Source organism: Solanum lycopersicum, chromosome 1, assembly GCF_036512215.1.
Source record: "Solanum lycopersicum chromosome 1, SLM_r2.1".
NCBI lineage: Eukaryota > Viridiplantae > Streptophyta > Magnoliopsida > Solanales > Solanaceae > Solanum > Solanum lycopersicum.
In genome coordinates this window covers 13,947,598-13,971,458 of record NC_090800.1, presented here as the reverse complement: position 1 = coordinate 13,971,458, position 23,861 = coordinate 13,947,598, and the positions used below count along the sequence as shown (strand labels likewise).

The following is a 23,861-nucleotide window of genomic DNA, read 5'->3' as shown; positions in this document are numbered from 1 at the left end:
AAACTATTTTATCAAAAATAAAAAAAATTGGATCTCGCATGTAAAAAAAATTAATTTAACTTTAGGCGTCCAACTTATTTTTGGCGAATCTCGTGATATGATAAGATATCCTTAACTCGAAGATTTCAGTTAGTACTATAAATAAAGGATCACCCATGCACTTTTTAAATATAGAAATATAAAATCTCGGATGAAGCGATGTTAACTCTTTTGTTACCTCTACTCATAAGATACAGTGTCAATTCTTTTGGACATTCTATAAGGTCTAACATATCGGGGTCTAAGTTTTTCTTTCTACCAAACCTCATTACGCCCTACAAAGATGAAACTTTTATATATACCCAATTGTTCACCTCAAACCCTATCGTCGTCCTCCTAACATCTATATAGGACTTTTGAAGACTCTGTACCATTTGCAATATCTCTTGAATCACTTTCACCCTGTCCATGTCTTGGTGAACTAGTTCTGGTTTTATCAATTCACCAACATTAAACTACCGAATAGGAAATATGCATCTTCTCCCATAAAGAGTTTCATATGAAGCCATGTGGACTTTCAAAAGATAACACTCTTTCTAAGAGAATTCAATAAGTTGTAGGTTATTATCCCAATTTCCGTTTCAAATCAATCACACAAGCTTTCAACATGTCTTCTAATGTGTGGATGGTACGCTCTCATTGTCTATCCATTTGACGATGAAAAGAAGTGCTTAAGTTCATATTTCAACCTAAACCTTTCTCGAAATATTTCTAGATGTTAGAATTTATTTGTGCGCCTCTATCTGAAATAATGGATACAGAACTCCATAAAGTCTTACCACTTCTTGAATGTACAACATAGCATAGTCCTAGGCCAAATGAGTAGTCTTTACTGAAATAATGTGGGTTGATTTAGTCATTATATTTACAATTACTCAAATATATTCATGATGCCTGCGAGATCTTAGAAATCCTGTGATGAATTCCATATAAATTATCTTCCACATCCATTGCGGATGTTTTGTATTCTATGCCAACCCTCTAGATTTTTGGTGCTCTACTTTGACAAGCTTTCAATTCGGGCACTTGGTAACAAACTCAACAAAGTCCGTCTTCATACCTTCCCAAAAATATACCTTACATAAAGTGCCGTACATCTTGGTGGAACCGGATTAATGAAATATCAAGAGCTATAAGCCTCCTCTATCATCCTCTCTTGGAGTCCATGTAACACATAATCTACCTTGGTACTTCAGCACACTATCTCTCCTTCTTCAAAAGCCAATACTTTTTGTTTATGAAAATTTGCCTTCAAGTAAAGCAAAATGTGGTTTTAGTCTTGCTTTTATTAAACCTTAGACATTATAGATGATTCAAGCTTATTAGTCACCACTATCCCTCCTTCAATGAAATCCATAAGTCTTACTCCTATGCATGCAAGTCTATGCACATCTTTAAGTTTATCCATCTTTTCTTCCTTAACATGGGCGTTAATCCCTATAGATGACCAGTTTAAGGCATCAATAATAACATCATACTTACATCGGTGGTAAAGAATTCAGATGCCATAATCCTTAAGTATGTCTAACTACCTCCTTTGTCTTAGATTTAGCACTCTCTAGGTGAACATATTGTAGGATCTTGTAGTCAGTGAATATATACACATGAATGACGTAAAAATAGTAATACGAAATCTTAAAGGAAAAAACCACAAAAAATAATTCTAAGTCATGGGCTGGGTATTTCTTCTCATGAACATTCAACTATACCTTGCCTTTTTGCATTAGCACTCAACCAAAACTAACTCTTACATCACAGTACCTCATAAAATCATGAGTACCCTACGGTAAAGTCAAAATCAAAGATGTAGCCAACAACTTTTTCAATTCCTAAAAGCTTTTCTCGCAAGCTTAAAACCATTGAAACTTTAATTTCTTCTAAGGTTACTTGATCAAGGTAGACGAGATAGATAAAAACCCCTAAAAAGATTCTATAGTAGCATGCTAAACCCAACAAACACTTATTATCGGTTGAAGACGTGGGTCTAGGCCAACTCTGAATTGCTTTATGTTTTGGGTATCAACTCAATTCCGATCACCGGAAAGTATGTGGCCCAAGAATAACATACTTAAGCAAAAACTGACACTTAGAAATCATGGCAAATAGGTCCTTTTCTTTCAACATTTGAAGTACTATTATGAGGTGACTAGCATGGTATTTTTCATTCTTTCAATAGATTTGTATGTCATCAATTAATATGATACTGTTAACGTATCAAAGTAAGGCTTGAAGATTGTTTATAAGATCCATGAACATTTCTAGTGCATTGGTCAACCTAAAAGACATAACAAAAAACTCATATTGCCCATATCTGGTTTTGAAGGCTGTCTTTGGAATGTTAGATTCTACAATTCTTAACTGATCATTGAGAGATCTGGGATCAATTTTCGAGAAGCAGGTGGCATACTAAAGTTGCACGAATAAATTATATATCCTTGGAAGAGGTTACTTATTCTTGATTTTAACCTCATTTAATTGGAAAAAGTCTATAGACATCTTGAGGGAACCGTCATTATTTCTCACAAACAAGACCGGAGCGCCCCAAGGTGAGAAACTTGGACGAATAAAATATTTATCTAACAGATCTTAAAACATCTCTTTCAACTCTTATAATTGTACTGGTGCCATTTTATATGGTTAAATAGTGATAGCACGAGTATGAAGAATGATATGTATAGATATCCCAAAGTCTAGTTCTCTCAGAGGAGGGACTCCGGGTAGATAATCAGGAAAACATTCTGGAAACTGTTTTACTGTAGTAACTTAGTGAAGGTAAGGTACCTCAACACTTGAGTCATTAACTCAGAGTAAGTGATATGTACACCACTTTGAAATGAAGTTCCTTGCGTTAAGGTAAAAAATAAAATGACCCTTGTACACTGTTGAACTATTACTCCACACTAAGATTGACTCATTAGGAATTTGAAATTCGACAACCCCAGTTCTACTATCCTTTAATCCATAAAAGGCATTAAATCAGTCCATACCAAGAATGACGTCAAAATCTACCTTGTCTAATTCTGCTAGATCATCCATGGTGTTATTGTAGTTGATAGAAATAGGAAAATCACGATACACTCTTTCCGCTAGACTATCCAACAGAGCCAAAAAAAAAGTTCACAACGTTTCGTAGTAAGAATATCAAATTGATTTGCAATATAAGTATTTAGAAAACATAAACTTGCTCCTGGGTCTAGCAAAGCGTAAGAATCAAAAGTAAATACTCTTATTATACACGTGATAACATCAAGCAAGTTCTCTTGCTCTAGGAACCTATTGTATCATAGAAACTGTTTTCCTCTATGCCAATACCAGAAGTGGATCCTCTAGGTGCAGTTGTGACTGGTGGAGCAACTCATAAATATTGAGTTTTATTGCCCTAACATACACCACGTTGCTTATTCTTAGGGCACTCTCTCATGAAGTGACCCCTTTCACCACACTTGAAGAAAACTCTATAGCCTAAACGATATTTACCTGGGCGGGTTCTAGGGGTCAAACAGTCTTTTAAAGGAAAAGGGTAATATCGTAATTACCCTAAGGAATTAATTTATTTAATATGAATTTAATTTAGTGGATGGTTCTGGTAGGGTCAACCCGAAATACCCTGTTTCGTAGTGGTCACTTCACCCGAGTTCGAATCTCAACGGAAGCATAAATTAAATGTATTTGAGTTGAGTTTTATAATATGGTTTTAAAGGTATTTATGGTCATTTCACTAATGTAATTAAATAAGAATTTTTATAAGAATTAATAAGGAGCCCTATTTTGACTAATTCCTAAACTAAAAGTCCTTATCCTAAACTACACTCTCATGTTCATCTCTCTCACGTTTCTCCACTCTTCTCACGTTTTCTCTGCCTAACAAAATTGCAATAAAAGAAAACACAACCAAAGTTATTCACACTTGAAGAACTCACACGAAAAAAAATATAATCAAATCATATACAAAAGCTAAGCAAACACGTTAGGCAAGGGAAGGAGTTTTCCGTCCGGTGGAGTTTGAGTTTCGAGACTTGAACATTATCTGGAGAGGGGGTTGTACAGAATGGTGTGTGTTGAATAAACTTAAAAAGAATTTTTGGGTTTTCTTATCCTTGATACCTTTCCTAACAGACCCTTAATATTCAGTCAATTCTAATCCGAAAACTAGAATTGTTCCCTGTTGCATGTCCCTGTCACTATATCCCATTAATTCGTAGGTTGGATATGTTTGCTGGTAGAATATAGGGATTTAATGTATTTTAATGATGATTATGTGTATGCATGTATGTTAGGAAGCTTTCCGGAAATGTGGGATACGGTTTTGTAGGTGCATTGTCGTGACTCTTTGTCATGGATTAGAGCATGAAATGACATGTTTAAATCGTTGTATTTTATGTTGAAGAACGTGTGTAAATCGTTATGTTTATATGAAGTGTTATGTGGCTGATTTGGGTGAAAACTATTAGCTAAATGAATCCATGAAAATTGCACCTAAAGATGTACTAAATGATCCATGAATTATCCTAAGAACTAACGTGTAAATGTTGATGAAAAGAAGATGTAAATCATGACCAAATTTCCAGAATTGTGTTATCTTAGTTTAGGCTAATGTTTGAAGTTTAGAGAGTTTGCGAATAATGTTTAAAACGTGTGAGGTAAGTAGGTATTGAACCCAAAACCTCACTATAAGAAAGTTATAACAAATTAAAATAAAAAGGAGTCAGGCACATGAGATTCAAACCCGAGTGCTCTTAGCCGATTCCCCTAAAACTAAAATAGAATTAAAGAAATGAGAGTAGTGGTATTCGAACCCACAACCTCCCGGTCAGATTAAAAGAAAAATTAAAAGAAAAATAAAGGTTGAGGCAAGTGGGGATCAAACCCAGGACCTCTAGGCAGAATAAAAGGAATTAAGGAGAAAATTAAGGTGGGGCTGTGGGGGTTCGATCCTACACGCTCTGGTCAAAACAAAAATGGTTTAACGAAAAAGTAAATAAAAAAAATGAGGTTGTGGGAGCTCGATCCCACATCCTCTTAGTCCCAATGAACGAAAAAATATAAAGAGAGAAATCAAAGGAAAATAAAAAGAAGGCGTTTGGGCTCGATTTTGGGTCCCCAGGCCGTGTGGGTAAAACATATTTAAATAAAAATTTAAGTGTTGTCCAATGGATTCAAAATCGGGTTTCCTTGCCCAATTTCCTTATTGATACATAATTCATACATGAATAAATGTTCAAATGATACTGCCTACATTGATTGAAATTGATGATCTTGGCATACATTTAAGATGCATAACTCTTGTATCAAAAAATCTTAGGAAGATATAAATTACTTAATCGAACTATGAATGAATCCTCATGGCTTGTATGTATAGACTCATATGTCTAGCATACGTTCAAAAGTAAGTGAATCTAAGATGTATGTAACGAAATGATGAACTCCTATTGTGGAACACACTAAATGGCCAAGTTCATTGGCATATGATGAAATTAACATTCACGAAAAAAAAGGGTGTGTAATTATGAAGAGCAAATGTGCTAAAGCTAATGAATGTGGTGACAACATTATAATAGGTTAATGTTAAATATGAGACCAATCTAAAATGAGCCTAAGTAAATGTTACCAAAATGTACTCACCTATGAGAGTGTAAAGTTAATAAAAAGACAAGTCTCAATTAATACTCTAATGAATGTATTGATATTAATGTATACATGATACTAATGATGACATGAGAAATCATCTATTGAGATATGAAGTCCTCATTCTAGATGTCATCTTTCAAGACGTATGAGTTCAATGAAATGGAACTTTATACTGAGCACCGACATGCTAGCTATAAGTGGTGATGCCTTCTTTTGGGAAGGGCGGGTTTCACGTAAATCTCATGAGATAAGAGTGTCCAGCATGCCGGGTATGGGTATTCTTATATCTCCTAGTCTTTTAACCTATACTGCAAACTTAGAGATCTAGCACAGTTCAATTCCCTATATCTGCTATCTTGTTTTGGGTCACTTTGGCCGGTGATTCCACCTCTTTTCGGTGTGGGGCAGACACTGAATTTCATGATGCTCACATGATCTATTTTGTTAAAGTTAAAGTTACCAATAAATGAATGAGGCCAGCCTGAAATGATGCACACAATTAAATGAATGATACCAACGATGTTAGGGTAGGAGAATCATGAGGTGAGCAAGACTTAAGTAATGGCACTAGAACATTCTTGGACATTACACAACGAACCCGATGAATGTCTTAAACTACATCCTAGGTATAGCTGGGGTTTACATTAGCTTATGAATGAATTAAATGAAGTAGGTATGAATGAAGCAGAATCTGTGTTTTCTAATGAAGGATCCTTAGTTGAGGTCCCATATGTTGAGTCCTCATTTTGGGAAGTCTTAATGTCAAGTCCAAGATTCCAAGGCTCATGGAATATGATCGAATGATATGAAATATGTTAAGTGTTATATGCAATATGTTTTGTGCTATATGTTGTGTGCAATATGATGGGTATGATGATTCATGTTACTATCATGGCATAACTTTTCAAAATCCAAATTACGCAAGTCCACTGACTTTCCTAGAAAAAATTTGCCAAGTCTATTGACTTTCCTAATCCAAATCTGGCATTTCCAATGACTTGACTTTCCGTAAATCACATTTTTTAGAAAGAGCTATTCTTACTCATACATGCCCTTGTGTGTGCTTGAATATACCCATACATAGTAAAAGTGTCTACTAATCCCATACAATATCTACTTTTAGGTGCAGGTATAGGTTGAAGTTAAACTTACAGTACGACGTTGCAGCTATCTGTATGTGGAGCTTTTATCCGGATTTTGTAGGCCATCATGCTTTCGATGATGTATACTGTTATTTTCTAGATTTGATGTAGGATTTAGCTATTGGAGCATGTACCACTAGTATTTCATTTCATGCTTTTTATTGGTGCGTTTTGGCAAAAATATATTTAATGCAATTATTGATTATTCATTTTATATGATGATCTTAATATTATATGAGTGATTGTGAACATTTATGAGTTTAAGTAGATTGACATAATTTAATGCTAAGTAACAAAAGTTCATTTTTCCGTTAAAATTGACATAGATGAAATTACAATGTATGTAGGCTTGTCTGCGAATTCTGAGAGGTCAATGACGCCAGTCTCGTCTAGGGTCTAGATTTTGGTCGTGAATAAATTTATATGACATCACAAGATTAAATTTCAAGGATAATAAGTTTACATCAACAACATTATGTAGTTTCTATGTCATGGTAGTTAAGTGCACCATTATCCTGAATAAGAGCCTATATGATGTGTAAGAAAATTCCATTCTTCTGATCTTATCGTGCCTTCTCTAATGTCTGATTCGTTGGTTTTCTGAGTGTATCTAGCATAAATTCTACTTTTTTCAGAAAATGAACACAAGGAGGGACGTTAGTCGTGAAGTGGAGAAGATACTGGAGAGGCCAACAAAGATCATCCCCATACCCCAGCTACTTGAGATGTATGTTAACCAAAATGGGTTGACAGAATGAGAAGTGAGGACAACCTTGGTACAGATGGCTGAAACACCACTTTACAAGATCATGCTACGACGAGCAATAATGTGTTCCCACCTGCCAGCACCATGGATAACATGTTATGGTACTTCACGAGGATTAATTCTCCCGTTTACACAGGATCTAAGATTGTTGAGGATCACGTAAGACGAGTGAAGAATGATGTAAAGTCAAATATCAAGCATACTCCAAAAGAAAGTGTTAAGAATGAATTCAAAGTTAATACGTAAAGAAATGAATGACTTCATGGCTATAGGCTAGTATAAGTGAGACAAGTTGCATCTACACCTAAAAATCAATGTCACTAAATGAAATGACTAAGAGAGTATATTTCTGCTAGAAGATGAACAAGAAAAGAAAGAGTGACTACATGAGTATAGGCTAGTACAAGTGAGACAAGTTGAATCTATGTCAGTGGAGGTGGTTGGCGCTGTTGAACGACTATTACATGAATGTCCACTACCATATAGGTAAGACTAATGTAGTAGATTATGTTTTGAGAAGGATGAGAATGGGAAGTACAACCCACGTTGAGGATGACAAGAAAGAGTTCATGAAATATATACATAGACTTGCAAGACTGGGTGTGCAGTTAGTTGACTCTACTAGTGAGGATGTTTTATTTAATCCTATTTTTGTATCATTGTTAGTTGTTGAAGTCAATAAGGGTAAGAATCATGATCATGTTTTCATCGAGCTGAAGGACTCGGCGTTGGTTAAGTTGAATGAGTTTTTCGCTTTGGGACGTGACGTAATACTTAGGTACCAGCACATGCTATGTGTACCAGATGTGGATGATTTGCAGACCAAGATTGTTGGAGAGGCCCATGGTTCCAGATATTCCATACAACCAGGTTCCACCAAGATGTATCATGATTTTAAACAGATCTATGACATGAAGAAACACATTGTTGAATATGTGTCAAAGTGTCATAACTGACAACAGTTTAAGGCACAACATTTTAATCCAGGCTGTCTTACTCAGATGATTAAGGTTTTGACATGAAAGTGAGAGGCCATTAATATGGACTTGGTGGTTGATCTTCCGAGGACTAATAGACAATATGATTCTATATGGGTTATTGTGGATAGGATGACTACGTCTGCCCACTTTATCCATATGAAGTCTACATAAAGACCCGAGGATTATGCGAGACTCTACATTGATGAGATTGTGAGATGGCCTGGGATTCCTTTTTCTATAATTTCAGATAGCAGAGCTCAGTTCACTTCACATTTCTGGTGATCCTTCACGAAGAACTTAGGCACGCAAGTAAAGCTTAGTACTGACTTTCAACCTCGGACTGATGGGAAGGAAGATCTCATTTTTTAGACATTAGAGGACATGTTGAGAGCGTGTGTGATTAAATTTAGAGGTAGTAGGGACGACCATCTTCCTTTGATAGAGTTATAATATAATAACAACTATCACTCCAGCATTGGGATGGCACCGTTCGAGGCACTATATGGTAGGAGGTGTAGTTCTCATGTTGGGTGGTTCGAGGTTTGATATTAATCTATTTTGGGTCTATAGATCATTCATAATGCCTTAGAGAAGGCCAGAGTGATTATGGACAGGTTGGCTACTGCTTATAATCGACAAAAGTCTTATGCAGACAACACAAAACGTCCCTTAGAGTTTGATGTTGGTGACCACGTATATTTGAAGATATCACCTATGAAGGGCAAGTCGAGTCCGAGGTATATTGGTCCATATGAGATCCTACAACGCGTGGGTAAGGTGGCCTATGAGTTGACATTGCATACAGAGCTAGTTTCTGTCCATCAAATATTTTATGTATCCGTGTTAAAGAAGTGCCTAGGAGATACGACATCAATTTTACCAGTGGAAGGATTGGGGTTCGATGAAGACTTTTCCAATGAGGAAGTACCTATTAAGATCTTAGATAGACAGGTCAAGCGACTGAGAAACAAAGAGATTGTCACATTAAAGGTACTGTGGAGGAATCATCTTGTTGAGGGTGCTACGTGAGAGGCTGACGCACATAAGAGATCCCGCAATCCCCATCTTTTATGTCTATAAGGTTAGATTCCTTACTCTTAAGTCGAAGTTCCCTTATCTCTCCATCTTTGTTGCTACTGCTTTACTGTGAATAGTGGATATTTTATGATATGATTGGCGTTATGCTATATTATAAGAAGTGTTATTCGGGGACGAATGCTGCTAGGGGGGGGGGATAATATAACAATCCTAAAAATGGATGTGCTAAGTAATGTTTAATTTGTCTTGAATGCCTATGATTAGACCAGGTTCACACAGAATTGATGCGCGTAGAACCGAACCTCTGAACCCTTGAGACATCAAAGCCTACTAACAACGGGAGTTAGTTGATCTAGGAAAGGTTGAGTCCATCCAAGTAGGGCTCCCTAATATGAATATTCACTTGGATGATTCTTTAGCGGACTTAAAAAGGGAAAATCTTAAGTTTGGAGGGTCTAGGTGTAAAATGGTCTTTTACAGGCAAAGGATAATATCATAATTACCCTAAGGAATTAATTAATTTATTACTTAATTTAATTAAGTGGACGGTTCGGGTCGGGTCAACCCGAAATGACCCGTTTCACAGTGGTCACTCCAATCGGGTTCGAACCTCAAGGGAAGGTGAATTAAATGTAATTAAGTTGAGGTTTATAATATGTTTTTTTAAAGGGATTGATGGTCAATTCACAAGGCTAATTAAATCAGAAATTTTATTTAAATTAATATGGAGTCCTAGTTTGACGAATTCCCAAACTAAAACTCCTAATCCTAAACTACTCTCTCAAGCTCATCTCTCACACGTTTCTCCACTCTTCTCACTTTTTCTCTGCTTATCAAAATTATAAGAACAGAAAACATAACCAAATTTCTTCACACTTGAAGAACTCACACGAAAAAAAATATAATCAAAACATATACAATCGCTAAGCAAAAGCGTTAGGCAAAAGGAAGAGTTTTCCGTCGGGTGGTGTTGGAGATTCAAGATTTGCACATGTTTACCTCAACTTAGGACAAAATCAGAAGTTGAGGGTGCCCAATGAAGAAACCAATCACGTCTTGGCCTTGACCCAACCTTGGGTATTGTGTAACTCCACTAAACCATGAGTTGAGAGTGCCTATTATGAATAATGTGAAGAAAAGTAGGGTTTAAAAGATTAATGTGAAAGGCAAAAAATAGGGAATCGGAGAAGTGTAACAATCAAAGTTTAAATAAATTTAAAAATTTTAAAGAAAAAAAATAAAAATAAAAGAACAGTCATTTGCACATAAGAACAAAGAAAGGAGAAAACAACGCAAATAATACAATAAAATGAAGAGTAGGGAATATTAGACGATGAAAAAGGTAGGACGTTTAGCCGTAATGTCAAGGAGGGAAACAATTCACTAAGATGTATCCATATGTACCATACATGACCCTAAGCCTATGTTACATGCCATTAAAGTCTTATCGTGATCCTAAGAGTCTAATATGGTGAACTTAATATAGTGAAAATAAGGGCAAGCATATGGCGACAAGTATCAATTAGGTGTGAAGCTGTTCAGAGAGTGAGGGTTGAATAATGATCCTCGAACATAAAATTAAAATCACCATGTGAAAAAGGAGGATATTATTTGAAGTGAGAGCACTAGTTGAAATATTGGAGATTTTTGCCTTTGTGAGAGATAAAGGAGTAGAGGTATCGGCGTGGTGAGTCTGTGTCATGGTCTGATTAACATGAGTGATACTTAGAGTTATATCATGCATGACAACAATGAAAACAATCGGGATGGATAGCCATATGATTACGAAATCTTAAATAAGGACACTTTCTTACAAAGGTGTTGTGGTGAGTCATAAGCGTCGCTTGAGGACAAACAACGAATTTAACTTAAGGGTGTTGATGTATCGTTGATTAAAGGTACATTTTATGATTTTTCCTTAAGTTTAGTGTGTGTCTAGGGCATTTTTGTAGTAACTCTAATGGTATTCATCTGTGTTTTGTAGGAAAGTCATCCAAAATAGAAATGTAGAAGATTGTGCCGAAGAGGTGACTCAAAAAGCCATTGACGACCCGTCGTTCCATGACGGTTCATAGGTGGTGGTAATCGACATGTGGTCCAAGCATCTAGAAGCAACCCAGGGAATTCATATTAAGTGTGGGGATAGAAAAGGATCGATTGTCCGTTGACTGAGTGACATACCGTCATTGGAAATTGTTGCTCAAATCAGAGATTAGTCCCACTAACCGAAGATGCCAAAATGAAGGCTGAAAAAGATGCTAAGTATGAACTGATGGAGGAAGTCTACGGTCCCTCGTTTCATTGATGGACTGGTACTGGTGCCATGGATTGAAGACATGTTGCTTCATAAACATTCCATATTTAGAACTCCTTTTAAGTTAGGTCTTTATTATTATGAATAGGGTTAAAAACCATATAGTTGGGGTTAGACTTTTTGTTTTTTTTCATACACTTGTTATAGGTAGTTGAACTTGGAATTTTGGGAATTAGTTCCAGTTTTTGGAATCGATTCTCAAGATAGTTTCGTTAATTCAAGTGTTATTTCAGGATTTTCTTCAAATTTAAAAATAAGTACATGAATTCTTGTTTAACAACCATGAATTCTGTATTTCTAGGCATGAACAACTTAATCCACAAATAGGGTCATGGGAACCATGGGTGATTAACAAGGTAAAACTAGCTATATAAGAATTCTAGAATAGGTCCTTGCATGTATTGATAATTATTTTGTTTAGAAGTCTTTTGAACGAGTGCACGCATTAGAACATGCCCTATTTCTACTTGATGGACAAAGGAGGTAGTTGATAGGAAAATAATTATCAACAAATATTTATTGTATACTATCTATAAATAGGCTAGTTCAATTGGTGTAAAGTTGTAACTCAGACATACATTGAATACAATGCTTAATATGAGGTAATGTAAGGTTTAGTAAAGTAGACGCATGTAGTCGGACCAAGGTACGGTGTGAAATTCTCTAGTTGTTGGACCAAGGAATTAGAGATACATAACTATCCACTTTTCATGTAAGACACTAGGAAAGAATTATTATAGCTAGGATTGCCACGTTATAAACCTATGGGAAACACTTAAACCCCTAGTTTCTCTCGTCACTTGATAAAAAACAAAGTTTTAATGTTGCTACCTGTTTACATAGAAATAATTGAACACATTTGTTTCACCTCAACCCCCTTTTCAATTATCTATTTTCGGAAAGGACTTGACTAAATAGACGTAATCAAAGGCTAAAGTTAAGTCTAAACCATTTTCTTAGTTGGATCGACCCCAACCTAACAATTGGGTTCTTCACCTGATACTATCGCTTATAATTCTTTAGGGAAGTATAATTTAAGCGTATAAAGTAAAAAAATTGTGCACCTCTATATGAAATAATAGAGACCAGGACTCCATAAAGTCTTACCACTTCTTTTTTGTAAATATTAGCATAATCCTAACCTGAATGGGTAGTCTTTACCAGTGAAAAGTGGGCTGATTTTGTCATTCAATTGACAATTACCTATGTGTAATCATGTTACCCGCGAGATCATGGAAAGCCTGTGATAAATTCCATAAAAATCATCTCGCACTTCCATTCTGGATGTTTTGTAGTCTAAGCCAATTCTCTATATTTTTGGTGCTATACTTTCACATGTTAGAAATTTGGGCACTTGGCAACAAACATTACAATGTCGTTCTTCATGCCTTCCCACAAATATAACTCATTCAAATTGCGGTATATTTTGGTGGAACTCGATAAATGGAGTATCCTAAGCTATGAGCCTCCTCTATGATTCTCTCTTTGAGTCTAACCAGCATATAATCTACCTTAGTACTTTAGCACAATATCTCCTTCTTTTTCAAAAGCCAATACTTTTTGTTTATGATCATTTTCCGTCAAATCAAGCAAAATGTTGTGTTGGTCTTGCTTTTATTTAACCTTAGACACTATTGATGATTCATCCCCATTAGTCACCACTATCCCTCTTTCTATGAGATCCATAAGTGTGACTCCGAAACATTAATGTTTATTGACATCTTTAGCTAACTTCCTTTTTTCTTCCTTAACATGGGAGGTACTCCCTATGGATAACCATTTTAAGGAATAAAAAACCATATTATCCTTATATAATTGGTAAAGAATACTCATGTCATAATTCCTGAGTAGTTCTAACCACCTCCTTTGTCTTCGATTGAGGTCCTTCTAGGTGTACACATATTTTAGGATCTTATGGTTAGTAAATATATAAACATGAACGCCGTACAAATAGTAATGTCATATCTTAAAGGCGAAAACCACACCAGCCAATTATACGTCATGGGTTGGGTATTTCCTCTCATGAACTTTCGACTATTTGGAGGCGTAGGCTTTGACCTTGACTTTTACATTAACACACAGCAAAAACAAACTCTTTATACATCACACTACAACACAGAATCCTGAGTACCCTCTAATAAAGTAAAAATTGGAGATGTAGTCATCCTTTTTTCCAATTGCTAAAAGCTCTTCTGTTTAGCTTTTGACCATTCAAAATCTGCGGTTTTATGAGTCAACTTAATCAAGGGAGACGAGATAGATTAAAACCCCTCATTAATGCTTCTATATTAGCCTTCTAAATCCAAGAAACTCATAAAATCGGTTGGAGATATGGGTCTACGCAAACTCTGAACTAATTCAATATTTTGGGTATCAACTCTAATCCCTTCACCGAAAATGATGTGGCCCAAGAATTCCACACGCTTCAAGTAAAAACTCGCACTTGGAGAACTTGGCATATATCTCCTTTTCATTCAATTTTCGAAGTACTATTATCTTGTTGCTAGCATGATCTTCTTCATTCCTTCAATATATTAGTATGTCATCAATGAACATGATAACAAACATATCTAAGTAAGGCTTGAATACTATTCATAAGATCCATGAGCACTGCTACTACATTGGTAAAACCAAAATAAATAACTAAAACTAAATATGGTGTTTTTGTGATTGAAAAAAATAGGACAATCACGATAGACTCTTTTCGCTAGAATAGACTCTCAAACTAGCTAAAAATACAGAAAGGTTCACAAAGTTTTCCAGTGAGAATATCAAAATGATTTGCAACATAAGGAGTTGCAAAACAAAAACTTGATCTGATCCTGTGTCTAGAAAAGCATAAGCATCAAGAGTAAATACTTTTATCATACCCATGAGAACATCACGAGAGATCTCTTGCTCTTGGAGCCTAGTGAATGCATAAGAATAGTTTGCCCCTCTGCCAGTACAGGAAGTGGCTCCTCTAGGTGTACTTCTGACTTTAGGATCAACTGATAACAATTGAGTTCTATTGGCCAGAATTCAACCACCTTGCTTATTATACGGGAAACCTCTCATTAAGTTACCCTCTTCACCACACTTGAAGAAAAATCTTTGGCCTTCACGACATTTGCCTAAGTGGGTTCTACCACACTTAGCACATGCACAAGCCCAACTACCCCTTTTTCCATGCTTCTTTTAGACTATTCTATCCTATATCATTAGTTTTGTGCAATATAGCCATTGTAGTCACGCTCTGTTTGTAGGGGCCTTTGCTTAAGATGATGATGGTGCATGCCCCTTTTTGTTCGGAAATTGTGGCCAATTTGAGTCACCTTTCTACTGCCTAGACTAATTCCCTGTCTTGGCTTTCTTATTCCTGTACTCTTATCTATCCTTTAACTTTTCCTCTTCAACTTCTTGCACATAAACCATAAATCCGGATATTTCCATGTCCACGATAAGCATTGGCGCTCTTCCGTCTTTACGAGATGCACGACCGAAGAAAGCGGAAAGCAAACTCAATATGCTCCTCATGTCTATAAAAATATAAGGAGCATAGCTAGACAATTGAGTGAACTTCATACCATACTCATGAACACTCAAGGAGTCCTATTTCAGAGCCTCCTTAATTTCTTAGGGGAAGAATCGCCCCAATAAAGCCTCTTTGAAACAAGACCATCTCGGATGTGGTGCATCCTTATATCTGCTGTCATTTAACTAATCAAACCAAGTGTTAGCCACATTCTTTAGTTGATATGTAAGTAGTTAAAGTCTTTCAGTATCTACAACATGCATCACCTCAAACACCTTCTGAAGCTATTTGAAAAATTTCTCCATCTCGTTAGTGGTTGAACTAGAAAAATCTTAATGGTTTCATCTTCAAAAATTCCCTATTCATTGAATGGCCTGCCCTTTATAGTCAAGCTCCTCTTTGTTGCCTTATTTTGTTATTCACCGCTTGTCTTAACATTTGGGTACCCTCGTGGAACTAAACATTGGTAACTTCCCTTTAAGGTTACACTTCGGGTGCATTAGGTACCTCCAGTTCTTCTACTTTTCTTATGGCTTGACGACCTCTAGATTCTCTTCGTGGAGGAATGATGATCTAAAACACATGCAAGAACGAATTAGAGGGAAACTTTTTAGATATATTTTTTAATATACGAAATAGGAAGATGAACAAAGTAATGAAATTCCTTAATGTTGCAGCCTTCTACTCAAAGATGTGATTCTCTTGACACAAATGTCTAGGACTCTATACACAGGACTTCATAATCTTTTGAACACTGTGTTCTATGATACAAGGTTTGCGACGCACCGAGCATACATCCTAGACATGGACGGCACGGAATGACCATTGTTGGCCTTGAGCGAATCCTTGACCTATCTAATTAACTGAACAGAATACTTACTCAATGATATAACATCAACATTCAAATAAATAAGATAAATTAATTTTCTTGGTTAAAATGGCATTAAATATCAAAATAAGATATATAGAAATAATAATACCTGAATGAATTGCATGAATTACTGTCAGTCTATAAATCCCTTAAATCTACTATGATGAATGTCGTAACAAACCCTACAACATTCTACGATGAAGAGGCTGGAAAGGAATAAAGAAGGATCCTCCTGAATACAAGGAGGATCACCACTAAGTTTAGGTTGTTAAACTGGATCAACGAGGAGTTGGATAATGATCCTCGTTACATGTGTCGACATCCTAAGACGATGCGGGAAAAATTGGCATCAGTACATTGAATGTATGAGTATGAGCGTTGATTTTGCTAACAACCACGAAAGCTTGATAAGAATAAAATGAAATTATATTGGCTCTGCACAGCTCATAAATACTCAACTCACTTCCTATATAAGTCAATTAAAACATATGTGATACATATAAAGCATTGAAAAAAAGTAAAACAACTTAGTTCATTAAAAGAAATACAATAACAAACTCAAATTTAGTTGTATATGAAAATAAAATAGTTATGTGGGAGATTTTCATACCGAAAACCACCACTATGAGCATCACTGGTGATAAAACATCTTACCCACACTACCAGAAGTGTCATTTACTTTGCCGTCCCATAGAAGTCATTAACTTAGTGGATTCACTAGCTTAACTTACGTGATCATCTAAAAGTTATGTCCCTTAAATACCCATGATATCTACATATTTTAAATGTTGACTTGATTTAATATGAACTCTCACCCCTATGTTGATGCTCAATAATACTCCCCAAATATATTTTAACACATGTTTTAAAAATTATTTCCATTCTTTGGGATGAGATATTTTCTCAACATTAAGCTTTAAAAAATCTCTTGGAATCAATGTTCCCTTTTCTTGTTCAAAACTCTTTTGGGAATTATTAGATTCCTCTTAACATAAATGTATATATTTATAAAACTTTATAGGAAATACTTAGCTCCCTTATAGCCTTTGACAAAAGAACTTAACTATTTACTCTTTGGTTAACTTGAAACATTTTATCTTTATCAAATATTTAGGAAATACTTGCTTCTTTATATATATAAATTATTTATTAGCATAAATATTTATGCGTTTATATGACGTATCAGAGCCTGAAACTTGAACTAGTGATTTTCACTCATGAAGTAACTTTATTTTTTTATATGAGGCTGATCACCACAAAAAAATAGTCTTTAGTGACAGAAAAAATCCATCACAATATGATAAAAATTCTTAATTAATCATGATTAGCGACGAATTAGCAACAGAGTATTGATTGTTGCTAATATGTTCGTTAGTAAGCTCTTAGTGACTAGAAATAAGTTCAGTCAAAAGTTTAGGAACGTCCTAATGACAAATCATTTCCTTCTCCATATGTTAGCGATGGCCTTATTCGTCATTATATTTATATAATATTGTTGCTAATTTTGTAATTCTATGACGAAAAATAGTATTTCGTCACAAGTTAGCGACGTCATAGTGACGAACATTTTCGTCGCCACATGTTAGCGACAAACTGATTCGTCATTATATTTATTTAGTTTTGTTGTTAAAAGTTGTTCTTCTTATTTTATTTGGTTACTTTAAATATGCCGTGCCTAAATAAATTAAATTAAAATTACTAAATACACAAAAATTAACAAACATTCATATAATATAATACTCATAGATGATTCAAAATATATTAATAGAAAACTCCAAAACAATATATTTTTAGTTAAAAATACCCAAAGAAAACTATCAAGTACTCTTACATGAACCTATTTTTATCAAAATGTTACTACACGCAATTTGTAGTTTCCAAAAAGCATGATATTATCAAAAACTGAAAGTGGAGGCATCAACTTGAAATAGAGGTTTCAACCACGTTCTAATTACTAGAAGGAGCCATGGCTACCACAGTCGATGACTTTCCAAATGGAGTAATCGATGCTTGCACCTGCTTAACAATAATAGGAACAAGATGACTAGTTAGTGCATGCATCATTTTCTTTACAAATTCGTCAATATTTGTTGTCGATGTTGCTTGAGAAAATGGAGGTGGTAACAATGATGAGACACAAATATTTTGCCCATGGTAATATTTTTCTTCAGATCCATGACCGTATATTCTTGTTTTCTTTTCTCGCCCGGCAGCTTGGTAATATGTTTCACATTGATCATATCAGTTTCAGACAATGTTTTTTCCTTTAATACTTTTTTCATATTTTTCCTATAATATGTAGACAAAATGATAAAGTATTAAAGATATGGAATAGACCAAATTTTGAAGGAAAATGCAGAAAACACACATTCTTTTAAGCATTAAAGAACAGTGTTTTTACAGCAAGATGGACTATAATTATACTCACAGAGGATTGGTTACATATAACTATACTCACAACAGCAAAAGTAGTTCTCCAGAGTATTATCATTATGAAAGAATAGGGTTTGGAATCTTCGCTACACTAAAATGGTCAATCATTATATTCTAATTGGGAAGTGTAACCCACAGACAATGACAGCTAACTATCAAGGAAATCCCACTCCCCAACACCCCATACCAATACTCGCTATGTTCATAAGTGATCGACCTATACATATATTCATCATACTCTATGTGGGGAGAGATTCATAGCCTTATGTACCTTCAATAGATGATGAGGATTGACTTTGGAAGCTAGCTCGCGTAAGGTACCTTTAATATGATACATCAAGCTTAAATTATGTATCATACTTCATAGTACTAAATCGAGGTTATATTACAATGAAACAATAACAAAAAATTCTCATAAAAATAGGATTAGAGTTGCACCCAAAACATCTGCACTAGAGTCATAGTAAAACAACCCTAGAATCATACCATAACAACACTAAAATTGCACGAGAAAAGCCCCAAAACTACAATTGAATTACACCAAAATACTAGCAGTAGTTTCTCTCTAAAACGACACTAGAATAGCATCAATAGAATAGTTTATTGCATCGAAAAGTCTCAAATTATGAAACAGGACAAAATTTCACAATAGATACAACAATAACAGCAAGCTTATAATTCCTTATATTTTACTATTGAGGAAATTGACGACTTTTATGCAAATTAGACTTGCATGATTTTCGGGTTGGTGGAATAGTCACAGGAAGATTATATAGTCTCTAATACATGATCTTTTTTCCCTCTAGGTGCACATTACTATCACATCTGTTCTTTTCTTTTTTTAGTTGATAATCTTACACTTTTGAGCTTTTCTAGATAGCGGGCATGATAATTGTACTAAAAATGGACTTTCTTTCCCTAATTTCATGTTTAACGGTTGGCTGTTTTTCTTATTGTTTGTATGTATATTCATTGTTTCTCCTTAGGTTTATTGTGGTGATGTTCTGCTTCAATTTGTAGATTTGGTTTTCCACTATAAGACGTGATTTAGTTTTTCATATCATCCAGGTCAGTTTGTTAAGTACAGGTGACACAAAATGATAGGTCCCAAGAAGGGGAAAAACTCCTTTAATTCCTGATGTCTAAGGGATTATGCATTCCAATCCCAAGGAAAATTCTTTTAAACAAAGATATTTTGAAGAGTGGAGGTTGCAACACAAAAAGCTTTTAAAAACCTTACTCAAAATTTTGGGGAAAATATCCAAGTATGATTACATACATATTGAGGAGAGACTGAGGAAAGTCATCAAAGGACCTAAACAGAGTGCCTTGAAACCAAAAATTTCTAGTAAAATTATTGTATCATTATTAAAGGAAGAACTAGAATCACAAGATTTACCAATATATTGAACCAAAACTGTACTCTACCAATGAGTGCAGAAAGCAAGGAGAAGAAATCGCTCTAGGTGCAGGCCACTTTGGGTTCCTCAAATTGAGGAGGAAAAAGAAGGGGTAACTATTATTCCAAGTGTATTAATGTAACTACTTGTCTTGAGATGTCATGCAAATCCATGTCATTCCTCACAAGCTATATTATTATTATTTTCAGGTTGATAATGATCTTGATGAGTTAATCTTACGTATAAAGTTGCTTGAAAGAAATACAGAATTCTGGAAACACTAATTTCTTAGGGAGGGATTGAATAAAAATTTTGCCAAGCCATTGAAAAAAAATACTTAGACCCTACTAATGTGGTATATGATAATGATACTGTCGATGATATTGTAAGAGGCTAAAAATGATGAAGCACAAGATGACGAGGCACAATATGAGGAGGAATAAGTGGAGAAAACTGATAAGTGAATTCTTTCTCTTTTTCCTGATAAGTTAAAATAATGAATTCTCTCTTAAACCAAACAACCTAAAACATAGTACATGTTCGAAAAAAAGGAAGGAAAAAGAAGTTGCATAATAAAATAGTAAAATTTATGTGTTGCCAAAAGCAATGTAATACCAAATAAGCATCGCATATGTAGGGAAGTAATTAGCATACTCTTTATTTGAACACACTATCATTAAGTGTTCTAAGAAAACTTAAGGCTTTCTAACCAGTAGTTGTTTTCAAAAAAAAGGTAGCAACTAAAAGAGAATGTTAGATGAGAACATATAAAAAAAAAATACAAGAATCTAACAATGTGTACATCAATATCTTAACGTCACGTATCCCAGCATGTTTCCAGAAGACTAATGGTCTTCCTTGATAATCTCATCTAATTCCCCCAGTTATTTTTCACCAAATACAACTCCACACCCTCCTCTTCTGTGCACTAGAAGCTCACTGAACACATGAAAAAAGAGAAATTATCAAAGACAGAAGCTCACCTTTCACTTGAGGATGAAGGAGACAAGAGACATTTACCTTTCACCTAAGACAAGAGCAATTTCACCTTGAGATGGGAGCAATCAAAAGGATAAGGATATGGGAAAAATCCAAAGGAGAAGGAGAGGGGTGAAATTAAAAGGAGAAGGGATGGGAGCAATACCTGATAGACAGGAGAATCTCTCAACTGCTGCAGTTGAGAGAAACCCCTATTTTTTAGGCATTTTAGTTTTTTGTTTCCTTTTTGTATTTTCTATGGACTGATGAGTGTGACTCGGTAAAAAAACTACCAACAAATTAGCTACGAATTATGACATTTGTTGCTACAAATAAATATAATTATTTACATTAAATTTTAGCGACGAAAATTTCTTTCACGACATAATTAAAATTTCATAAAAATATATTTAGTATTATAGAAACACTTTTTCGTCACTCATTCCGTCGCAATATATTATTAAATTGTAACACCTACTTTGTTGAAAAATCCGTATCGAAATTTAAGGTGCCAAAGTTTCCCGCTATTATTTAGTTACAAAAAAATAATTCCGTCGCCATTCCATTGCTATGTTATAACTCAAAAAATTGTTTGTAATTTTTGCAATGAAATGGCTTATTCATTGCTAATTCATTGTAATATAGCGACGAAATTGGTTTCGTCGCTAATATCAGCCGCTTAATATTGTTTCTTTTTCTATTAACATTCATATGTGTGGGTGCATATACATGTATATCTATCTCTAACAAAAAAAAGATATAATTAACATTTCACTCTTAATGAGTGTAGAGATATACGTGTTCTAGAGAAATCACCCACAAAAGTAGGGTTTGAATCTAGCTAAAACCCTTATTTGTTTTAAGTTTATTGGTGCACAGGAAGTCTTCAATTCTTAAGCTCATATTTGCTTGTTATAGACAGATGTTTTTATGTTCTATTATGACATAAGAATTTAGACAACCACTATTATGATTGAAGAAAGAAATATGTGTTGAAAGTGGGCATTTAATAAAATACAACAATATTTTTTTTATAGATTTGATACATAATGTTAGGAATTTTAACTTAAAGAAAGAGAATGATTCTTATTTAGTCGTAGAACCCACGAATTCCAAAAAGTAAAAGTATGGAAAAGCATAGTCATGTTTTTAAACATTAAATCATTTTTTTAAAAGGTATAAATACTTTTTTGAACTACGATCAAAATTTTAAGGACACACTTTTTCTTTACATGTCCTAATACCTCCTATAACTATTTTGAAATGTAATAAATATACCTTTTTTGGTGTTGAAGTTGTGTAGAGAATGTTGAAAGCAAATGACAACTAAAAAATATGAAGAAAAAAAAATTAAACTATATTTAACATATGTCCTTTCTTAATTGAAAATTTTACATTAGTTAGTAAACATAATTAATAAATAAACTCAGTGATGGCTCAATCTAATAAGTGGTGTAAAGCCAAAAATGAGTTGGAGGCATAAATTTTTATTACTTTTTCTAACGTGAGACAAGTTATTTCTTTCTTTTTGATAAACATAGTTTTATATGTTTTGATCTTAATATATATATATATATATATATATATATATATATATATATATATATGTATATATATATATATATATATATGTATGTACGAACATAAATTCTTTTAATCTTGTGGTCTTAGGCATACCATATGAAAGTTAAATTTATAAATGATCCATAAAAATGAGTTCCAAAACAAATTAAAACATTCTTTGATTGTGCTACCAAAATCTTAAGATAATGTTTTTTTACTAAAATATTTGGCCTTTCGATTTGGGAGCCTAAGGCATATGGCTCATCTTTAAAGGCATTGTGCCACCGTTTGAAAAACCCTAACTAAAAAAACAATAACAAGAGTAATGTTTTTATTTTCAAAAAAGAAGTATAGTATACTCTGATTCATTGAGTAATCCTAGAAACAAAATTAACTTATTTCAAACCTGTTCCCTCTTAAAATTGTAGTTTTTCAAATAATTATAGTATTAAGAAAAGTATAGTTTTTCGAAATAATTACACTAATAACAAAAATCAAAATATCTATTAAATTGTTATTATGGTATCTTGAGAAAACATAGATTAAAGGCATATGGACTTATTGAAATTAAGTGTGTACTTCACAATTTTTTATTTTGAGATTCTTGTAGCACAAATGTTTGGGGTCGTATATCCCAAAAATATTCATTTTAATGATATTATTAGTCTTACAAAAGTTAAATATACTATCAACCATTGTACTAAAATTTAATGGGAAAATGCACAAGTACCCCCTCAACCTATGTCTGAAATTCCATAGATACATTTATACTATACTTAGGTCATATTACCCATCTGATCTTATTTGTTAAGTAATTTTCTACCCCTTTTTGGCCTACGTGTCACTAGTTTAAGAAAAAGGTGAACAACATTGGGCCCACAAGATAGTCCCAAGTAGATGGAAAAGGGATAGAATAATATTAATAAAATATGTTCGGGGGGATAATAGGACCTTAGTATAGTATAAGTGTGTTTATGAGATTTCGGGCATAGGTTGAAGGGGTACTTGTACATTATCCCAAATTTAATACACATACTATTTTTATATGTACTACTAAATGACTCCTTTAGTGTTGAAGAAACTGATAAGTTTTGTCTATTAATTTGTAATGTTACGATAAACACATGTCATTCATATAGTGTTTTGATGTACGCACTCAATGCTATAATTTTCTTGTACAATAAGTATAACATCA

General features: G+C 34.2%; 2 protein-coding genes and 1 long non-coding RNA gene across 3 annotated transcripts; 2 read left to right on the top strand and 1 right to left on the bottom strand.

The window, feature by feature from the left end:
• The first annotated feature begins 8,102 nt into the window (after positions 1 to 8,102).
• Positions 8,103 to 8,531, top strand: LOC138340822 (uncharacterized). Its single transcript, XM_069293026.1, has one exon. The coding sequence runs from the start codon at positions 8,103 to 8,105 to the stop codon at positions 8,529 to 8,531; it is 429 nt and encodes a 142-aa protein (XP_069149127.1).
• Positions 8,532 to 9,161: 630 nt separating this feature from the next.
• Positions 9,162 to 9,584, top strand: LOC138340817 (uncharacterized). The gene has a single exon (XM_069293024.1). The coding sequence runs from the start codon at positions 9,162 to 9,164 to the stop codon at positions 9,582 to 9,584; it is 423 nt and encodes a 140-aa protein (XP_069149125.1).
• An 11,127-nt stretch (positions 9,585 to 20,711) lies between these two features.
• Positions 20,712 to 21,423, bottom strand: LOC109119857 (uncharacterized). Its single transcript, XR_002027404.3, has 2 exons — positions 21,146 to 21,423; positions 20,712 to 21,064 (listed from the first exon to the last, which is right to left on the bottom strand). It is a non-coding gene; the product is annotated as an uncharacterized lncRNA (long non-coding RNA).
• Between the last annotated feature and the right edge of the window lie 2,438 nt (positions 21,424 to 23,861).

Coding starts and splice junctions, on each gene's coding strand:
- LOC138340822 (XM_069293026.1), top strand. CDS start 8,103: ATGGGAAGTACAACCCACGTTGAGGATGACAAGAAAGAGTTCATGAAA.
- LOC138340817 (XM_069293024.1), top strand. CDS start 9,162: ATGGACAGGTTGGCTACTGCTTATAATCGACAAAAGTCTTATGCAGAC.